The sequence below is a fragment of the Palaemon carinicauda genome, chromosome 25 (assembly GCF_036898095.1).
Source record: "Palaemon carinicauda isolate YSFRI2023 chromosome 25, ASM3689809v2, whole genome shotgun sequence".
Taxonomy (NCBI): Eukaryota; Metazoa; Arthropoda; class Malacostraca; order Decapoda; family Palaemonidae; genus Palaemon; species Palaemon carinicauda.
In genome coordinates this window covers 104,590,355-104,608,635 of record NC_090749.1, presented here as the reverse complement: position 1 = coordinate 104,608,635, position 18,281 = coordinate 104,590,355, and the positions used below count along the sequence as shown (strand labels likewise).

Here is an 18,281-nt window from a genome sequence, read left to right as displayed (position 1 = left end):
TCCGTGTTGGAACAATTAGGGTTTCAATTCTTATCTACTTTAGTTTCCAAGCTTTTACTACTCACCACTTCAAAACTGCCTTCCAACGTCTTGTACTGGACCAACGTCATCGACCGCATCAGGTCCCCTACGAGGATGAAGTCTCCCTTCGTCTTCAGGTAGAGGGCCACGACGCTGTTGAAATGCGAGCACTCCAGCCTCAGCTCACGCTCGTTTGTCCATTCGAACAACCTCACCTGAAATAGAAGTTTATTGTAATTAACTGGTATTAAATCGTCTTTACGACTTTAAATACTGAATAACGACAAATAAAATAAGAAACACCTAAGTCATTAGCATCGTCTCTTTGAGCTAATTAAACAAGGTAGATGGTATTACTATTCTTTACCGTGACAGAGCGATAATTTCTAGTCACCAGAACATTACACAATCAGTTTACCACAGCGCAAAGTGCCGGCGAAAAGCCTCGTACTTACTATGCTTGAAATTGCAGCCAACAGCTTTCCCTGGAACTCGCACAACGAATAGCACGCCCCTTTTATCTCCTTCTCTGTCACCTGCGATGAATAAGAATGAAATCAAACGTCTTTCGTTGGGACGAACTTGATTACTAAAGACTTTTTGAATAATACAAAGATCGTAAAATAATATACAAGGGTCTGAATTCAATAAAATTCAGTATATAAATTTAAACACGAGGTATATATGGAAGAGAAAAATTAAACGGTTTTGTATAAGAAGGTCCTCAACTTAAACAATTGGCGGCACAAAAAAATCCAACTGAAATCGTAAATCTCAGATATTGCATCAGAAGTTCATTATGAACTTATTTTAATAAAACAATATGTAATTTAATACAGAAAGCAAGACAACATTGCAATAGGAAACACAACTGTTTGTTGACTTTTTCAGCTGAAAATCGTAGGCATACGAGTTAGGTGAAGCCTATCCTATGACAAAATTTAACTTGCAAACAGATTCTTGGACCTGTATACAGAAATGTAGAATGGGACAGTTTTATATATATGAAGTTATTAACCCTTTTACCCCCAGGCTATTTGGAACTTTCCAACCCTTAACCCCCAGGGGTTATTTTTTTTCAAGCACATTTTGCTGTATATTCTTTTTTTAAATTGTTCTAACAGCCTTAATTTTCATCATAGAGAGGTCTGGTTGGTCTCATTCTCTTGGAAAATGCCTGAAGTTTTCAAAAAATTATCAAAAATATGCAAAAAAAAATATAAATAGCAGTTTTTTGCAAGGACGTAACAATACGTCCACGGGGGTAAAGGGACGAGTTTTGTGAAACGTACCGGTACGTCCTTTGGGGGTAAAAGGGTTAATAGAATAACTACAACATTTCTAAAAAATACCTGCTGTAGCTTTCCGTCGGTGAACGAGAAAAGGATAATCCGACCCAACTTCGAGTCGGACTCCTCCGGATTGACAAACGCGGTGCCGACTACGTAATAGACGGTGGGGTCGTCCTTGAGTTTCGTGGAGCAGATGCTCAGGGCGTATTCCCCGGCATGGAAACTGTGACAGTGTAGAACTGTTTGGGGGAAGAGAAGAAGTGTTTCAAGTTAAATGCTACATTTCAGCACAAACTAAATGATTCGTCAACTGCACTGATTTAATTATGTAACCAAAATACAAATTCCAAGTTAATTTATAATCAAACCACATCCGAGTTGCCGAAGTACCATTTTAGATTTAGCATATAAAGCCGAGTTGAAAAACAAAATTGCGGACCTTAGCGCACACGCCGCAAATTCCACCCAGACGACAGATCTCGCTGAGAAAGTTGACAATCTTGCTATGAATATGCGAAAATAAAATGCGTACTGTACTATGACAAATTCGAAGATAATTTGTATTTTTCCTAACCATACAAACCTTAGCTATTTACAAAGGGTTTACTTTTAGCGCAGCTGAAATGACGAGCCAATAGTTTTTAACGAGGGTTAAATACCCCCGCGCTAGTTAGCGGGGGGTGGGGAAGGGTAGCTTGCTACCCCTCCCCCCTCCACACACCGGTGACTTGCTTCACTTCACTTAGAGGTAGGACTTGACTTGGGGGTCAGGGATGGCGGGCACATATGTGTAAATAGCTAAGGTTTGTATGGTTAGGAAAAATACAAATTATCTTCGAATTTGTCATTTGTTCCGTAACCGAAATACAAACCACGCTATTTACAAAGGGTGACTTACCCCTTAGGAAGGGTGGAAAGTCCCCAGCCTTACTGACTTCGGCTTGCCCGGGGGCTCGATCCCTTAGTGAGCAGCACTAGAGAGAGGGAGCCCCTGTACCTCACAGGTTCCTAGCATCGCTAGGAACGAGTGGCCTACATAAGTAGTGTGAGGAGGAGAGTGTGACTCGTCCTATGAAGTTGACCTTGAGACCTTCAGATAGGAATTCTAGGATAGGACGTTCCCCATACCACCTCGTCAGGGTATGGGAGACGCAACAGTATTAAGCTTAATACTAGGAGCACAAAGAAGCATGGGTTACCTGCAGAGGTCGAGGTCAGCTATGCGAGGACCAGGATGCTGCTTCCCCAAGAGAGGGGAGAATGAAGAAAGAAGTAAGGGTCAGACATACTCTTTCATTCACACAGACTAAGACCGGGTAACAACGCCCTCAACCTACTGCTACTTGTCCAAAAAGGAGCCTGAGGTTAGACCAGCTGTTGTGCAGCCACCACAGGGCCGATAGAGAACGTATCGAGGCTCCTGTGGGTCACGTCTTGCAGGTAGTGGGCTGTGAAGGTCGTTTGACGCTTCCAGACCCCCGCTTGAAGTACCTGCGTCACAGAGAAGTTTCTCTTGAAGGCCAGGGATGTAGCAATACCCCTGACATCGTGGGCCCGAGGGCGACGTGACGGAGGAGGGTCAGGATTCAGGGCATGGTGGATAACCCTTCGAATCCAAGCAGAGATGGTGTTCCTTGTGACCCTCCTCTTTGTCCTGCCTGTGCTCACAAACAAAGCTCGCACATGAGGACGGACTGCAGCCGTTCTCTTCAAGTAGTACCTCAGACACCTCACTGGGCATAGTAGCAGCTGGTCTGGGTCGTTTGTTACAGAACGGAGACTCGCGATCCTGAAAGAGTCGAACCGAGGATCCGGCACTCCAGGATTCTGAGTCTTGGCCACAAACTCAGGGACGAACCTGAACGTTACCTCCCCCCATCCCCTTGAATGGGCGATGTCGTACGAGAGACCATGAAGTTCACTAACTCGCTTGGCCGAGGCCAAGGCGAGTAGGAAAGCCGTCTTCCAAGACAGGTGGCGATCGGAGGCCTGGCGTAATGGCTCGAAGGGAGGTCTCTTGAGAGACCTGAGAACTCGAACCACGTTCCAAGGAGGGGGTCTCACTTCCGACTGGGGGCAGGTAAGCTCATAGCTACGTATGAGTAAAGAGAGTTCTAGCGATGAAGAAATATCCACGCCCTTCAATCTGAAGGCCAAGCTTAAGGCTGAGCGATAGCCTTTCACTGCCGAGACAGAAAGGCGCATTTCTTCTCGCAGATACACAAGGAAGTCCGCTATTGCTGGAATAGTGGCATCGAGTGGAGAGATACCCCTTCCACGACACCAACCAAAAAAGACTCTCCACTTCGCTTGGTAGACTCCCTCAGAGGACCTTCGCAGGTGCCGAGACATTCTCTCCGCAACCTGTTGCGAAAAGCCTCTCTCCGCGAGGAGACGCTGGATAGTCTCCAGGCGTGAAGCCGAAGCGAGGCTACGGCCCTGTGAGGGACACCGGAGTGGGGTTGTCTGAGAAGCTCGTGTCGTGGAGGAAGCTCCCTTGGGAGTTCCGTCAGGAGTTGCAGAAGGTCCGGAAACCATTCCGCGTGATGCCATAGCGGAGCTACTAGAGTCATGGAACAGTTGACCGATAGTCTGGTCCTGTTGAGCACCCTTCTCATCAGACAGAATGGTGGGAAGGCGTACACGTCGATGTTGTCCCACCGTTGCTGGAAAGCATCTTGCCAGAGTGCCTTGGGGTCCGGGACTGGTGAGCAGTACAGGGGCAGCTTGAAGTTCAAGGCTGTCGCGAACAAGTCCACCGTCGGGGAACCCCACAAAGTCAGGACTTTGTTGGCTATCTGAGGATCCAAAGACCACTCGGTACTCACTATCTGCGAAGCCCTGCTCAGACTGTCGGCGAGCACATTCCTCTTGCCAGGAATGAAGCGAGCTGATAGTGTTATCGAGTGGGTTTCGGTCCACCTCAGAGTCTCTACTGCAAGATGGGATAGCTGTTGCGAAAAAGTGCCTCCCTGCTTGTTGATATAAGCCACTACCGTGGTGTTGTCGCTCATCACCACCACGGAGTGACCCGCCAGGAACCGTTGGAACTGTTGAAGGGCCAGAAAGACGGCCTTCAATTCTAGCAGGTTGATGTGTAGGCACTTTTCTGATTCTGACCAAAGGCCTGAGGCCCTCTGGTTCAGAACGTGCGCCCCCCACCCTTCTTTTGACGCGTCCGAAAACAGAGTCAATTCCGGGGGAAGGACGAGAAGACTCACTCCCTTTCGCAGGTTCTCGTCGGCCAGCCACCACCGCAAGTCCGTCTGTTCCAGAGACCCCATTGGGATCAGAGTGTCCGGGGAATCGGATCCTTGATTCCACCGGGACTTGAGCCGCCATTGAAGGGATCTCATCCTGAGGCGGCTGTTTGGAACCAGACGGGCCAGGGAGGATAGGTGGCCCAAGAGACGCAACCACGATTGGGCGGGGAGTTCTTTTCGCCTGAGGAAAGGTTCCGCCACCCTCCTCAGCCTTGCTATCCGGTCGTCTGATGGAAAGGCTTTGTGGAGATTGGTGTCTATTAGCATGCCTAGATAAACCAGTCGCTGGGACGGCTGCAGAGAGGACTTCTCGAGGTTTACCACGATCCCCAGATCCTGGCAAAGATCTAGAAGCCTGTCTCGGTGTCGAAGAAGGGTCGACTCCGAGTCTGCTAGGATCAGCCAATCGTCTAGGTAACGAAGGAGACGAATGCCGTTCCTGTGCGCCCAAGTCGAAATCAGGGTGAACACTCTGGTGAACACCTGAGGAGCTGTGGAGAGACCGAAACACAGCACCTTGAACTGGTAGATCTTGTTGTCTAGGCAGAATCTCAGGTACTTCCTGGAAGACGGATGGATTGGGATCTGGAAGTACGCGTCCTTTAGATCCAGTGTACACATGAAGTCTTGTGGTCTCACCGCAAGTCTGACTGTGTCTGCTGTCTCCATGCTGAACCGGGTTTGTTTGACAAACCTGTTCAGAGCCGAGAGATCGATGACGGGTCTCCAGTCTCCAGTAGCCTTCTTTACAAGAAAGAGTCGACTGAAGAAGCCTGGAGAGCCGTCCACGACCTCCTGGAGAGCACCCTTCTCGAACATGGTCTTGACTTCGGCCTGAAGGGCCAGCCCCTTTGCCGATCCCATGGCATAGGAGCTCAACGACACTGGATTCGCTGTCAGGGGAGGTTGAGATGACGTGAACGGGACGCGATAACCTTGGCCGATCACCGAGATCGTCCAAGCATCGGCCCCGAGATGTTGCCACCTGCGGACGCAACGCTGAAGGCATCCCCCCACAGGTGGACACGCAGGGGGACTGCCACCCCTAGGGCTTGCGGCCGCGGCCGCCACCCCTAGAAGTCTTGCCTCCCCTGGAGGACTTACCACCCCTCTTGACCTTGGCTGGAAAGGGCTGGGGCTTAGACACCACTTTCTTAGCTGCCGGTGCCTGTTTTGGAGCCTTACGAGGTTGTTGCTGCTGTTGTGGCGGGGCTGGAGGCTTATAGGGCCGAGTTGTAAGGGCCCTGTGGAGGAGGGAGTCCGTGCTGGATTTCCTCCACCTCTCAGCCGTTCGCTCCAAGTCTTGAGGCTCAAACAGGCTCTCCCCCAGGAGGGAGGCATGTCGGAGCCTACACACATCTACGGCGGGGACCTTCGGATGGAATCTCTCGGACACAGCATCGCGACGCTTCAACACCGAGTTGGCCCACAGGGTGGTAACCTGGTGCGCCAAGAACTCGATGGAGCGGGTGCCCGAGAGCAAGAAGGTCTCTAGGGCCTTCCTATTGGTCTCCTTGGACAAGTCCTCAGATCGCAATAGGATGCCCAGAGATCCTAACCAGAAGTCCAGCCACGAAGTGGCCTGCATGGCACACTTAGCGACCTTCTCGTGGTTAAGGATCTCTGCCGCCGAGAACGACACCTGCCGGGCAGAGAGTTTCTCCAAGGGAACTCCCTTCGCCAGCTCCTCCACAGAGTGATGGAGCGGAAGAGCGAGGTTGTGCTCACCCAGGATCTCGAAATACCTCCTCTGCTGAAGGCGAGGAGGAGGGATGAGTTTGTTCCCGGCAGTGGAACGACTGGAGGAGGCAAGAAGTGCGAGCTGAGCATTGGCCCTAGCTCTGGCACTCTTCAGCCCCCGAGACCAGGGCAGAGCTGCACTGGTCTTAGGGGCCTTCCGAACGTCGAACACTTCATCCAGAATTGTGTCTTTGCCTTCACGGGGGGGGATGACTGGATCCGTAAGACTGTTAAGTTGCCTTATCAGGCTTAGGACCTGCCAGAAGGCATGTTCGGACTCTTGCTGTTCTCCTCCCTGTGGGCTGGCAGCTAAGTCTCCTGCCCCAGGAATCTCTTCCTGGGGTGATACGTGGACATTCCCCTGGGTAGTCATGGGTTCCTGTCGAATCCTTGCAGAGGATTTAGGGATGGTCTTGGAATCCTTGGGCTCCCTCCTAGGAGGGATACAGGATCCCAACAACGAGGTTCGAGGGGCCCCTTCCTCACGAGACAATTCTCCTGCCTGAAGCGAAGTCTCCCCCCCTGGTGCCGGGGGGAAGACTACCGGTCCACTGGACTCACCTGAGGACGGAAAGGCCTCGTCCACGGGAGAAGGAGAGAGTACTCGTGCAGGAGAGGGGACCCTCGAGACCGACCTCTTGGGAACCAACTTCGCCCTGGGGGAAGTCACCACGAAGTCCACTCCTCTCTTTCTCTTCAGCGAAGGAGAGACAGCCGCTGGTTTGTTACCCTGGCCGGCGAGTGCTGGTTTCATAACCCTCACTAACGCCCGTGCCAGCGGACCAAACCAAGTCTGCTGCTCAAAGGACACAGAGTCCGAAATCCTCGCTAAGGTGAAAGGGATCGGGCGATCCTTTGGAGTGGACACGACGGTACCTGCCTGAAAAGAAGGTGGGGAAGAATGCTGTAATGACCTGTCCTCGTCCTGCAATACCAACCTGTGCTTGGATGGAGGTGATCCCGAGTGCCGTCTAGGAGCACGCGTCCCTGCTGCTACCACCGGCTGTGGAATTCGCCGCGAACTATGGTCGCGCGAGGGTGAACGGTCGCGCAAAGGCGAATGGTTGCGCGGGCGTACAGGCGAGCGGTCGCGCGGGCGCGCAGGCGAGCGGTCGCGCGGGCGCGCAGGCGAGCGATCGCGCGGGCGCGCAGGCGAGCGATCGCGCGGGCGCGCAGGCGAGCGATCGCGCGGGCGCGCAGGCGAGTGGGCGTGAGGGTGGGCAGGTAAAGGAACACGTGTCCGAGGCGACGAACGCAAGCGATGGCGCGACGGCGAGGGATCGTGCTGCCGCGTAGGTGAAGAAGATCGCTGGCGATAATGATCACGTGATGGTAAGCGATGGCGAGCAGCATGTGAAGGTGAATGATTGCGCGCAAGAGGGCGGTCGTTCAGGGTTGAGCGATGAGGAGCAGCATGCGTAAGCGGGCGATCGTTCAGGGTTGTGCGATGGCGAGCAGCATGCGTAGGTGAATGATCGCGTGAAAGGGTGCGATGGTGATCAGCATCCGCAGGAAGGCGATCGTTCAGGGTTGTGCGATGAGGAGCAGCATGCGTAAGCGGGCGATCGTGCAGGGTTGTGCGATGGCGAGCAGCATGCACAGGTGAATGATCGCGTGAAAGGGTGCGATGGTGATCAGCATCCGCAGGAGGGCGATCGTTCAGGGTATTGCGATGAGGAGCAGCATGCGAAAGCGGGCGATCGTGCAGGGTTGTGCGATGGCGAGCAGCATGCGTAAGCGGGCGATCGTGCAGGGTTGTGCGATGGTGATCAGCATCCGCAGGAGGGCGATCGTTCAGGGTATTGCGATGAGGAGCAGCATGCGTAAGCGGGCGATCATGCAGGTTCGTGCGATGGCGGGCAGCATGTGAAGGTGATCGCTGGCGAACTGGTGATCGCTGGCGAGCTGGTGATCGCTGGCGAGCTGGTGATCGCTGGCGAGCTGGTGATCGCTGGCGAGCTGGTGATCGCTGGCGAGCAGAAGGTCGACGCGTGTCCTGTGAGAGGATAGGTTCACGAGCAGGAACGGGAAGATCGCTGGCGCGTTGGCGAACATGTGTTTCTGACACACGATGGTGAGCAGGGAGTTCAGCAGGAACTAAAGGGTGGTCAGAGACCGCAGGGCGATGGTCCTCAAATGAGCGCTGACGCTCGGAAGAGAGCTGACGAGCAGGAGAGCGCTGGCGAGGGGGGCGAACCTCAGGAGAGAGCCGACGAGCAGGTGAGCGTCGGCGAGCAGGAGAGTCTTGGCGAGCAGGAGATCGTCGACGAGCAGGAGATCGCTGGCGAGCAGGAGAGCGCTTGTGCGCTGGCCCTGCTCGCGTAAGGGAAGAATCCCTTAGCCCCGAAGGGACCGTTGCCCGTCGGGTGACGAGTTCTCCAGAAGGCGAAGATCCGGCAGGAGATGGAGAGCGGTCCGCAGAGAGGTTCAAGGAGGGCGGAGTAGTCGGTTGAGGCTGACGAGGAGAGTCCCCCCCGGAGGACGAAGACCCAAAAAGGCGCCTCTTAGTCCCCCTGTAAGGGGAAGGGAGGCCCTTGTGGCGTAGAGGGCGGTGAGCCTTACGGCGGAGGCGGCCTCGGGGGAGATCGTCGGGACCATCGGTCCTCCGAAGGGGAGTCTCCTTCAAAACACTTCCCTCAGAAGGAAGCTGGGCAGCAGTCGAGACCGAAGGACTCACTTCCCCCTTCGAAGGATGCACGGAAGGAGGAGGAGAGCCTAGAGCACCATCACCAGCAACAGCACCTGCGTCGGAAGGCCCAGCCACGTCGGAGGCCTCTGTCACCACGACGTCGACAATAGACAGAGGGTCTACCTCCGCTACCACCGGCGACTGTTTAACAGCGGCCCCCAACGAGACAAGGTCAATAAGAGCGACCCTGGAGGGCAAGCCCTTAAGCCCCAGGGACGACCAAATCTGCAACAGATCATCACTGGATAAAGAATTATTATCAATAACCTCCCCCGGAGGAGGAGGGGGAACCGCCTCGCTATGGGAGGCGACGCCCTCTCCCCCCACCGAAGGTAGGGAAACAGAACAAGGGCCTGCGCTCCCACTCGGACGACTCTCCTTAGGAGGCGGACGAGGGGGAGCTTCGGAGGAGGTTTGGGCGGCGGAAGAAGAGTCCCGAGAACCTTCCTCCTTCAAGGCTAACCCCGGAGGAGAACGGTCTCTCTTGGACTTCTTCTTACGCCGACGGCCAAACCTCTCCCACTGGGAGGCAGACCACTCCCTACACTCACGGCACATGTTATCCTGGTCGCACCGTCGGCCCCGACATTGAGGGCAGAGGGTGTGAGGATCCGTACTCACGTCCGACATGAAAGTCCCACAAGGACGGCCGGCAACTCCAGGGCATGTCCGCATATTAAATAAAAGAAAATAACTGAAGGTCAACTTCCAACCAATCACACAAGCTGTAAAGAAAAAGAAGAAAATTAAAGGCTGTCAGCGAAGGCGATGAACAGACACGTCTGATCACCGCCGAGCCAAAAGTGAAGTGAAGCAAGTCACCGGTGTGTGGAGGGGGGAGGGGTAGCAAGCTACCCTTCCCCACCCCCCGCTAACTAGCGCGGGGGTATTTAACCCTCGTTAAAAACTATTGGCTCGTCATTTCAGCTGCGCTAAAAGTAAACCCTTTGTAAATAGCGTGGTTTGTATTTCGGTTACGGAACAAACAACCTTTTAAAATAAAACATTGATCAAATCATACTTTTCTGTCAGCATTTATAAAACCTTTTTTAACTTTTTAACTTTTTTTAATTATTAAGTACTCCTTATGCTTTAACTTTCTCCATTATTTTTTTAATTATCCATCAGTGAAAGCATTTATAGCTTTTATAAATTTACAATTGAAAGCAAACTATTACACACTCACTTGTGCAAAGAATGTTTACGTAATTTTACAATTTTCAGAACTATCTTCTTCCCACTTTTTTTATGAATCAGATCAAATACATATATTTCAAATAACATGGATGAGTTCCAATAACTGCAGCACCCATCAATATCATGGTTCCAAGATTAGGTGAGCTACACAGCAGGAAGGCCATTCAACACCTATAGTCCATTTCTTTTATCGAGGCAGATTTGCACCGACTCGCAGCGGTGCCCTTTTAGCTCGGAAAAGTTTCCTGATCGCTGATTGGTTAGAATTATCTCGTCCAACCAATCAGCAATCAGGAAACTTTTCGGAGCTAAAAGGGCACCGCTGCGAGTCTCTGCAAATCTGCCTTGCTAAAAGAAATGGACTATAGAACCAACTTCGGGAAACCCCGAAATTACGAGGTCAGCGAGACCGAAGAAACGATGTACCTTAAAAACCTTACAATTTCTTGCGGGAACAGCAAATTTATAAGATGCTAACGAGACCGAAGAAACGAAGTTACTTGAAAACATCCCGGTTTCTTTACCTTCAAATGTATTTTGTGATATGATAAGCAGGTTGTGTGTTTCGACCTCCTGCCCGGGCTCCGGTGGAGGTTGTACTGGAGGCTTGAGCAAACTCGACGTGTTTGAGGCGGACGAGGAGGAGTGGGCTCCCAGCGAGGCGCACATCCCCCCGCTCCTTATCCCGTTGCTGTCCATCACGTCTACGCGCATTGTGATGACTCCAAACGTCTGTGGGGGGACAGAGGATACAGTTAAATGTTTTAACATATGTCAAACAACTGTGAGGATTCGAAACTAGTATATAACATAACCCTTTTACCCCCAGGCTATATGGAACTTTCCAACCCTTAACCCCCAGGGGTTATTTTTTTTTTCAAGCACATTTTGCAATATTTATTTTTTAAATTACTCTAACAGCCTTAATTTTCATCATAGAGAGGTCAGGTTGGTCTCATTATTTTGAAAAATGCCTCAAGTTTCTCATAAAGTTAACAAAAATATGCAAAATAAAATGTAAATAACAGTTTTTCGCAAGGACGTACCGGTACGTCCATGGGGGTAAAGGGATGAGTTTTGTGAAACATACCAGTACGTCCATTGGGGGTAAAAGGGTTAATAAATGAAGGACAAGAGGAAACTGAATAAGCAGAATTCAAAGGATTTATAAAAAAAAAAGGGAAATTTTTATAAAACAATATTATGTTAGGCACAGATCAAATGAATATTTACTCTAAATATTAAGAAGGACCTTACATACACTAGTATTGTATTCAAGTACATATCAATTAGAAAGAATAAGATGCGATAATGAAGATGCAGCAATAATTTTAACCCTTTTACCCCCAAAGGACGTACTGTTACGTTTCACAAAACTCATCCCTTTATCCCCATGGATGTACAGTACTGGTACGTCCTTGCAAAAAACTGCTATTTACATTTTTTTTTGCATATTTTTTATAACTTTAAGAGAAACTTCAGGCATTTTCCAAAAGAATGAGACCAACCTGACCTCTCTCTGATGAAAATTAAGGCTGTTAGAGCAATTCAAAAAATATATATAGCAAAATGAGCTTGAAAAAAAAAATGCCGGGGGATTAAGGGTTGGAAAGTTCCAAATAGCCTGGGGGTAAAAGGGTTAAACAACCAATAAATAAATATGTAGATAATTGTCAATAACAGATTATACATTGCAATTAATGAGATTTATAAAGAAAATGGCCGATATCTACATCGTCACGTCTCTAAAATCCTAGTAGGAATTATACGGAAGCTACAGGCACCCAAAAAATCCCTCACCTCGGTTTCTTCCTGATACGCTATGCGACGCGCCGTCTCCCCCAAGGGCACAGTGCGGATGTGGAGCTTCTGGATTTCGTCTATGGTGCCGATCGTGATGCCTTCGCTCGTGGCCAGGGCCAGACTGGAAATTTTTGAAGAATTATGAAAAATCACAAATTTTAAGTAATTTGTATTTTTCCTAACAGTACTTACCTCGAACTACTTTCTTAGGAGTATCTGGGATCTCCTCCCAACCGACCAGAATTTTGTGTAGTTTACCCTACTCCCGTTTTCTATGCGGGGTAACCTCTGGCGGAGTGATACGAGCCACAAGGCGACCCGGGGTCAGAGAGCATGCTTGCTCAGGTCTCGAGCTCCAGTAAGTTTTCTGGTCACGTCGTGATAACATCTCGACGCTCTCTCCTTACCCAGTGCGACCCTGTGTCCCCGACCCTTTGTGTCCCATGCGGTTCCTTTGTGTTCGTACTTTATCCTACCTTTCCCTCTGTGTTCCTGTGTCGTTTTGGTGCTTTATTGGTTCGTTATGGATTTTGTACATAGTTATCACGAATGCTAAGTTTAACCAGAATGCGGGTTCAAACATCCTTGTGAAAAGGGACATGAAATTTCTTCTTTCCCACAATTGTCATCCCAATGCCTTCCATCAAAGGCATCGTCTTCCACCGAACCTCTTCTCTCTATATCATCCTTCAACGTATTTTGCCATCTAAGTAGTCTGCCTCCCTCTTGATCCCGATCCCCCCCTTACAGGTCCCTCCCAAGCTCTCCTCACTCCCTCCCCATCTATTCTCAACACATGTCCACACCATCTCAGTCAGGACACAATTATCAAAAGTTCAAAGCTGGAGCAAATGTTTTTATTTTGACCAGGCTGACATGAGTTTTTATAGTATATATATATATATATATATATATATATATATATATATATATATATATATATATATATATATATATATATATATATATATATATATATATATATATATATATATATATATATATATATATATATATATATATATATATATATATATATATATATATATATATATACATATGACATATCTGTTTTTGACGTTAATAGTTTATATATGACATATCTGTTTTGACGCTGTTACTGTTTTTAGAATGATATATTGTTAATTTATTCTCATCATTTATTTATTTCCTCATTTCCTTTCCTCTCTGGGCTATTTTTCCCTATTGGAGCCCTTGGGTGTATAGAATCTTGCTTTTCCAACTAGGGTTGTAGCCTGGCTAGTACAGTAATAATAATAATAATCTGTAATCTTTACTGTGCCTGCCATTCCTATTTTATTATTTTTTATCTTTCAAGTTTGAACTTTTGAAGTTCTACTGTTTCAACTGCTCAATTAGGATTAAAACTGGTAGACGAGAATGACCATGAATGGGAGGTAAATCAGTTGTTGTTTGTGGATGATACTGTACTGGTTGCAGACACAAAAGAGAAGCTTGGCCGATTAGTGACAGAATTTGGAAGGGTGTGTGAGAGAAGGAAGTTGAGAGTTAATGTGGGTAAGAGTAAGGTTATGAGATGTACGAGAAGGGAAGGTGGTGCAAGGTTGAATGTCATGTTGAATGGAGAGTTACTTGAGGAGGTGGATCAGTTTAAGTACTTGGGGTCTGTTGTTGCAGCAAATGGTGGAGTGGAAGCAAATGTACGTCAGAGAGTGAATGAAGGTTGCAAAGTGTTGGGGGCAGTTAAGGGAGTAGTAAAAAATAGAGGGTTGGGCATGAATGTAGAGAGAGTTCTGTATGAGAAAGTGATTGTACCAACTGTAATGTATGGATCGGAGTTGTGGGGAATGAAAGTGACAGAGACAGAAATTGAATGTGTTTGAGATGAAGTGTCTAAGGAGTATGGCTGGTGTATCTCGAGTAGATAGGGTTAGGAACGAAGTGGTGAGAGTGAGAACAGGTGTAAGAAATGAGTTAGCAGCTAGAGTGGATATGAATGTGTTGAGGTGGTTTGGCCATGTTGAGAGAATGGAAAAAGGGTGTCTGCTAAAGAAGGTGATGAATGCAAGAGTTGATGGGAGAAGTACAAGAGGAAGGCCAAGGTTTGGGTGGATGGATGGAGTGAAGAAAGCTCTGGGTGATAGGCGGATAGATGTGAGAGAGGCAAGAGAGCGTGCTAGAAATAGGAATGAACGGCGAGCGATTGTGACGCAGTTCCGGTAGGCCCTGCTGCTGCCTCCAATGCCTTAGAGGACCGCAGAGGTAGCAGCAGTAGGGGATTCAGCATTATGAAGCTTCACCTGTGGTGGATAATGTGGGAGGGTGGGCTGTGGCACCCTAGCAGTACCAGCTGAACTCGGTCGAGTCCCTTGTTAGGCTGGGAGGAACGTAGAGAGTAGAGGTCCCCTTTTTTGTTTTGTTTCATTTGTTGATGTCGGCTAACCCCCAAAATTGGGGGAAGTGCCTTTGGTATATGTATGTATGTATGTATTCTACAATCTGGTCACAGCTGGGATAAAACTTCTAGAATATGATTGCTAGAATTAATATTCAAGGACAAATCCAAAGGACTCTCTTCAGAGGGGTCTCGACGAAGGATGCAGTAAATGGGTTAAATTACAGAACAGTACTGAACTACAGTATGTAACAATATAATTTCAGTGAAACTTCAATTGCCAATTACCTGCTTGGGTACGCCTCTGCATTCAATGGACACATGTGAGTGACTTCCCTCAAGTTGACCTTCGAGAACACCAGCTTGTGATTTGACGAATATATGACCGTCGGCCTGTCCGAGCAGGCGAAGACGTTTGTCGACGACAGGGAACGGAATCGGCGGAGGGTCGTGGGCTGGGTGCCTAAAACAACCTGGTGGAAGGGAGAAAAGTCAGTCCGTTGTTCTCTAGACTTGGGTAGTGCCATAGCCTCTGTACCATGCTCTTTCACTGTCTTGGGTTAGAGTTCTCTTGCTTGAGGGTACACTCAGGCACACTATTCTATCCTATTTCTCTTCATCTTTTTTTTAAGTTTTTATAGTTTATGTATGAAAGTCCTTTTAATATTACTGTTGTTCAAATATTTTGTTTTAATTCTTAATAACTTCTCTTGTAGTATCCTTATTTCCTTTCCTAATTGGGCTATTTTCCCTTTCGGAGCCCTTATAGGGCTTATAGCATCCTGCTTTTCCAACTAGGGTTGTAGCTTAGCTAGTAATAATACTAAATAACTAGTAACAAAGGTTCTTAACTTACAAACATCTGTAGATACAAACACTAGGCCAACTGAAATCTTAAATTTCAGATACTGAATCAAAAGTTTATAATTAAATACAGTACCGTAATAATACATTATAAAATTTAATGCTGTAAGCAAGATGACATTTTCAATATGAAACGGGACTACGTGTAGACTTATGCAGCTGAAAATCATCGGCATGCGAGTTAGGAGAAAATTTAACAAAATTCAATTTCCAAACAGCTCCTTGGAACATTCAAGTTGGTTCGCTGAAAACTGTATTCTCTATTGTATTTTACTACAGAAACTGCAGTAGTTATACTCCTCTACATCGACAGACCGTAGCGTGGAGGCCTCACCTTCTTTTTCTCCGACAGGTACCCCGTAGAAGGAGAATATGTGAAGTAGAAGAGCTGTCCGTCTCCCATCGCGCACAGGAGATAGTGGTTGCCCTCAAACGTCGTCATGATTATCGACCGGGGGATTATATCTGGCGGAGAGTGAGATAGAACGGCGAGATAAGCATTATCAGTGGTGCCTTTAGCTTCTCTAAATTATCTGTGACTTGCATGGTTAACCCTTTCGCCCCAAAAGGATGTACCGGTACGTTCTTGCAAAACACTGTTATTTACATGTTTTTGATAACTTTACGAGAAACTTCAAGCCTTTTAAAAAAGAATGAGGCCAACCCGACCTCTCTATGACAAAAGTTAAGGCTGTTAGAGCAATTTAAAAAGTATTTATAGCAAAATGTGCTCAAAATTTAACCTTATGGTGGGGGGTAAAAGGGTTAATCTAACTGGAGAGAAAAATCTATAATTATTTAATAAAGTTGTTCTTGTTGCATTCTCGTAACGTCAAGTTGGCAACATCATCATCTACAGGTGACAGTCTTTTCTCTATCTTTCATCTTGAGAACTTAGTTTGAAATCTCACTTCCTTTAAATGTTCTCATGAATATTCACTAAAGACCTGTTTCTTTCAATATAAACTTTCAAACAATCCAATCACAAAGCACAAACTTATGATCAAATTAATCTAAACAAAACTGTGTTGTGAAATTATAAAAATATCAGAGTAGCTTTCCAAGACAACCATTTAATAATGATAGTAACAACTACATTCTCAGCATATCATTTCACATCACAACCCGCTGAAAATACAAAAGACTAACCTGTACCGACAACAGTGACCTACTCTCAGGAAGGCCCCCCCTGACCTACCTCCTCCGAGGAACTCTTTGGCATTTTCTTCGAGGGTGGGCAGAGCCAGGACCCGAGCCGAGATGTCGGTCCACAGACCGACGGCCACGACGGACGCCATTTCTTCCTCCCACAGGGGCGAGACGTCGAGGCAGGCCACCTCGTGTTCCACTGTCGTCGAGCTGGAAGGGCAGGGGAAATAGTTACCAGTTAATAAAGAAAATTTGTTTATCAGTGTGAATATAAAAAGCTGGACTTTACATCGAGAACTGAAAACTAAAAGTGGGCTTATTAACCCTTTTACCCCCAGGCTATTTGGAACTTTCCAACCCTTAACCCACAGAGGTTATTTTTTTTTCAGGCACATTTTGCAGTATATTTTTTTTAAATTGCTCGCTCTAACAGCCTTAATTTTCGTCATAGAGAGGTCAGGTTGGTCTCATTCTCCTGGAAAATGCCCGAAGTTTCTCAAAAATTGTCAAAAATATGCAAAAAAAAAAAATGTAAATAGCAGTTTTTTCCAAGAACGTACCGGTACGTCCATGGGGTTAAAGGGATGAGTTTTGTGAAACGTACCCGTACATCCTTTGGGGGTAAATTGGTTAATGATATTATTCTGATAATCAGTAAAAACCTTGTTTAAGTGTAAATATAAAAGCTGTTTTCACTTGGACCATTTAGGCGTCATCTAAAAAGCTTAACTTTTCATTGGGAACTAAAAATAAGAATGAGCTAAATACTATTATTAGTCTTAAATCATTGGGAATTATAAACAAGATTTTTATTATTCGCATGGAAACCCCAATTATCAAATTTTAATTATGTAAAAATATATGAAGATCTTTTATATTTTTGTCCTAATAAAAATCATGCGGTACTTATTAGTGTTTTCGTCTTAGAGATATCCTATGTTAAGTGGAAGATCACGATGCAAATTAGCTACTTCCAAATCCGTACCGAGAACGTACGCTCCCTAAGAACTGCCAAAAGGAAAAACAAACACTAATGATAATTTGTGATGAACCAGAGGTGTTTACAAGTACTGAAAGCCACTTATTTTCCAAGATTATAGACTACACAAAGATAAGGAATGATAATCACCCTTTTACCCCCAAAGGACGTACTGGTACGTTTCACAAAACTCATCCCTTTACCCCCATGGACGTACCGGTACATCCTTGCAAAAAAATGCTATAAGAAATTTTTTTTTATATTTTTGATAATTTTTTGAGAAAATTCAGGCATTTTCCAAGAGAATGAGACCAACCTGACCTCTCTATGACAAAAATTAAGGCTGTTAGAGCAATTTAAAAAATATATACTGCAAAATGTGCTGAGAAAAAAATAACCCCCTGGGGGTTAAGGGTTGGAAATTTCCAAATAGCCTGGGGGTAAAAGGGTTAAAATCTAAACAGGCAATCAAAACTTAAAAGACCAAGATCATTTACAAGACCAAGATCATTTACAAGACCAAGATAATTTACAAGACCAAGATCATTTACAAGACCCAAGATAATTTACAAGACCAAGATCATTTAAAAGACCAAGATCATTTAAAAGACCAAGATCATTTACAAGACCAAGATCATTTACAAGACCAAGATCGTAACAGTGAACGGACTAAAGAGTACAAAGTCTGAAAACATCTCATCACTTACGCCTCCAACTGAAGCGTGTTCGGCTGGATGGTGAGGTAGTAAATGTGTTGGCCGGCCGCCGCCACCACTTGGTTCGTGTTGGCGGCCACCACCGAGATGTTGCGGCCCTCCGGCGGCCGCCACTCGCAGACCAGCTGGCCGCTGCTTTCGCTGACCAGACGGCAGGAGCTGCCGGTTACCTGGAAATGATCAAATGGGAT

At 47.1% G+C, this 18,281-nt stretch overlaps 1 protein-coding gene across 2 annotated transcripts in view; it reads right to left on the bottom strand.

Moving 5' to 3' along the window:
* pic (DNA damage-binding protein pic) overlaps nucleotides 1-18,281 on the bottom strand; it is a 55,225-nt gene that overhangs the window by 6,241 nt on the left and 30,703 nt on the right. For both annotated transcript variants that reach the window (XM_068348985.1, XM_068348986.1), the window contains exons 11-19: nucleotides 18,082-18,260; nucleotides 16,445-16,605; nucleotides 15,581-15,711; nucleotides 14,671-14,855; nucleotides 12,003-12,126; nucleotides 10,727-10,934; nucleotides 1,374-1,552; nucleotides 477-557; nucleotides 66-236 (exon numbers count right to left, since the gene is read on the bottom strand). In XM_068348985.1, the coding sequence (XP_068205086.1) occupies nucleotides 66-236; nucleotides 477-557; nucleotides 1,374-1,552; nucleotides 10,727-10,934; nucleotides 12,003-12,126; nucleotides 14,671-14,855; nucleotides 15,581-15,711; nucleotides 16,445-16,605; nucleotides 18,082-18,260 (1,419 nt within the window). The remainder of the gene's footprint in view (nucleotides 1-65; nucleotides 237-476; nucleotides 558-1,373; nucleotides 1,553-10,726; nucleotides 10,935-12,002; nucleotides 12,127-14,670; nucleotides 14,856-15,580; nucleotides 15,712-16,444; nucleotides 16,606-18,081; nucleotides 18,261-18,281) is intronic.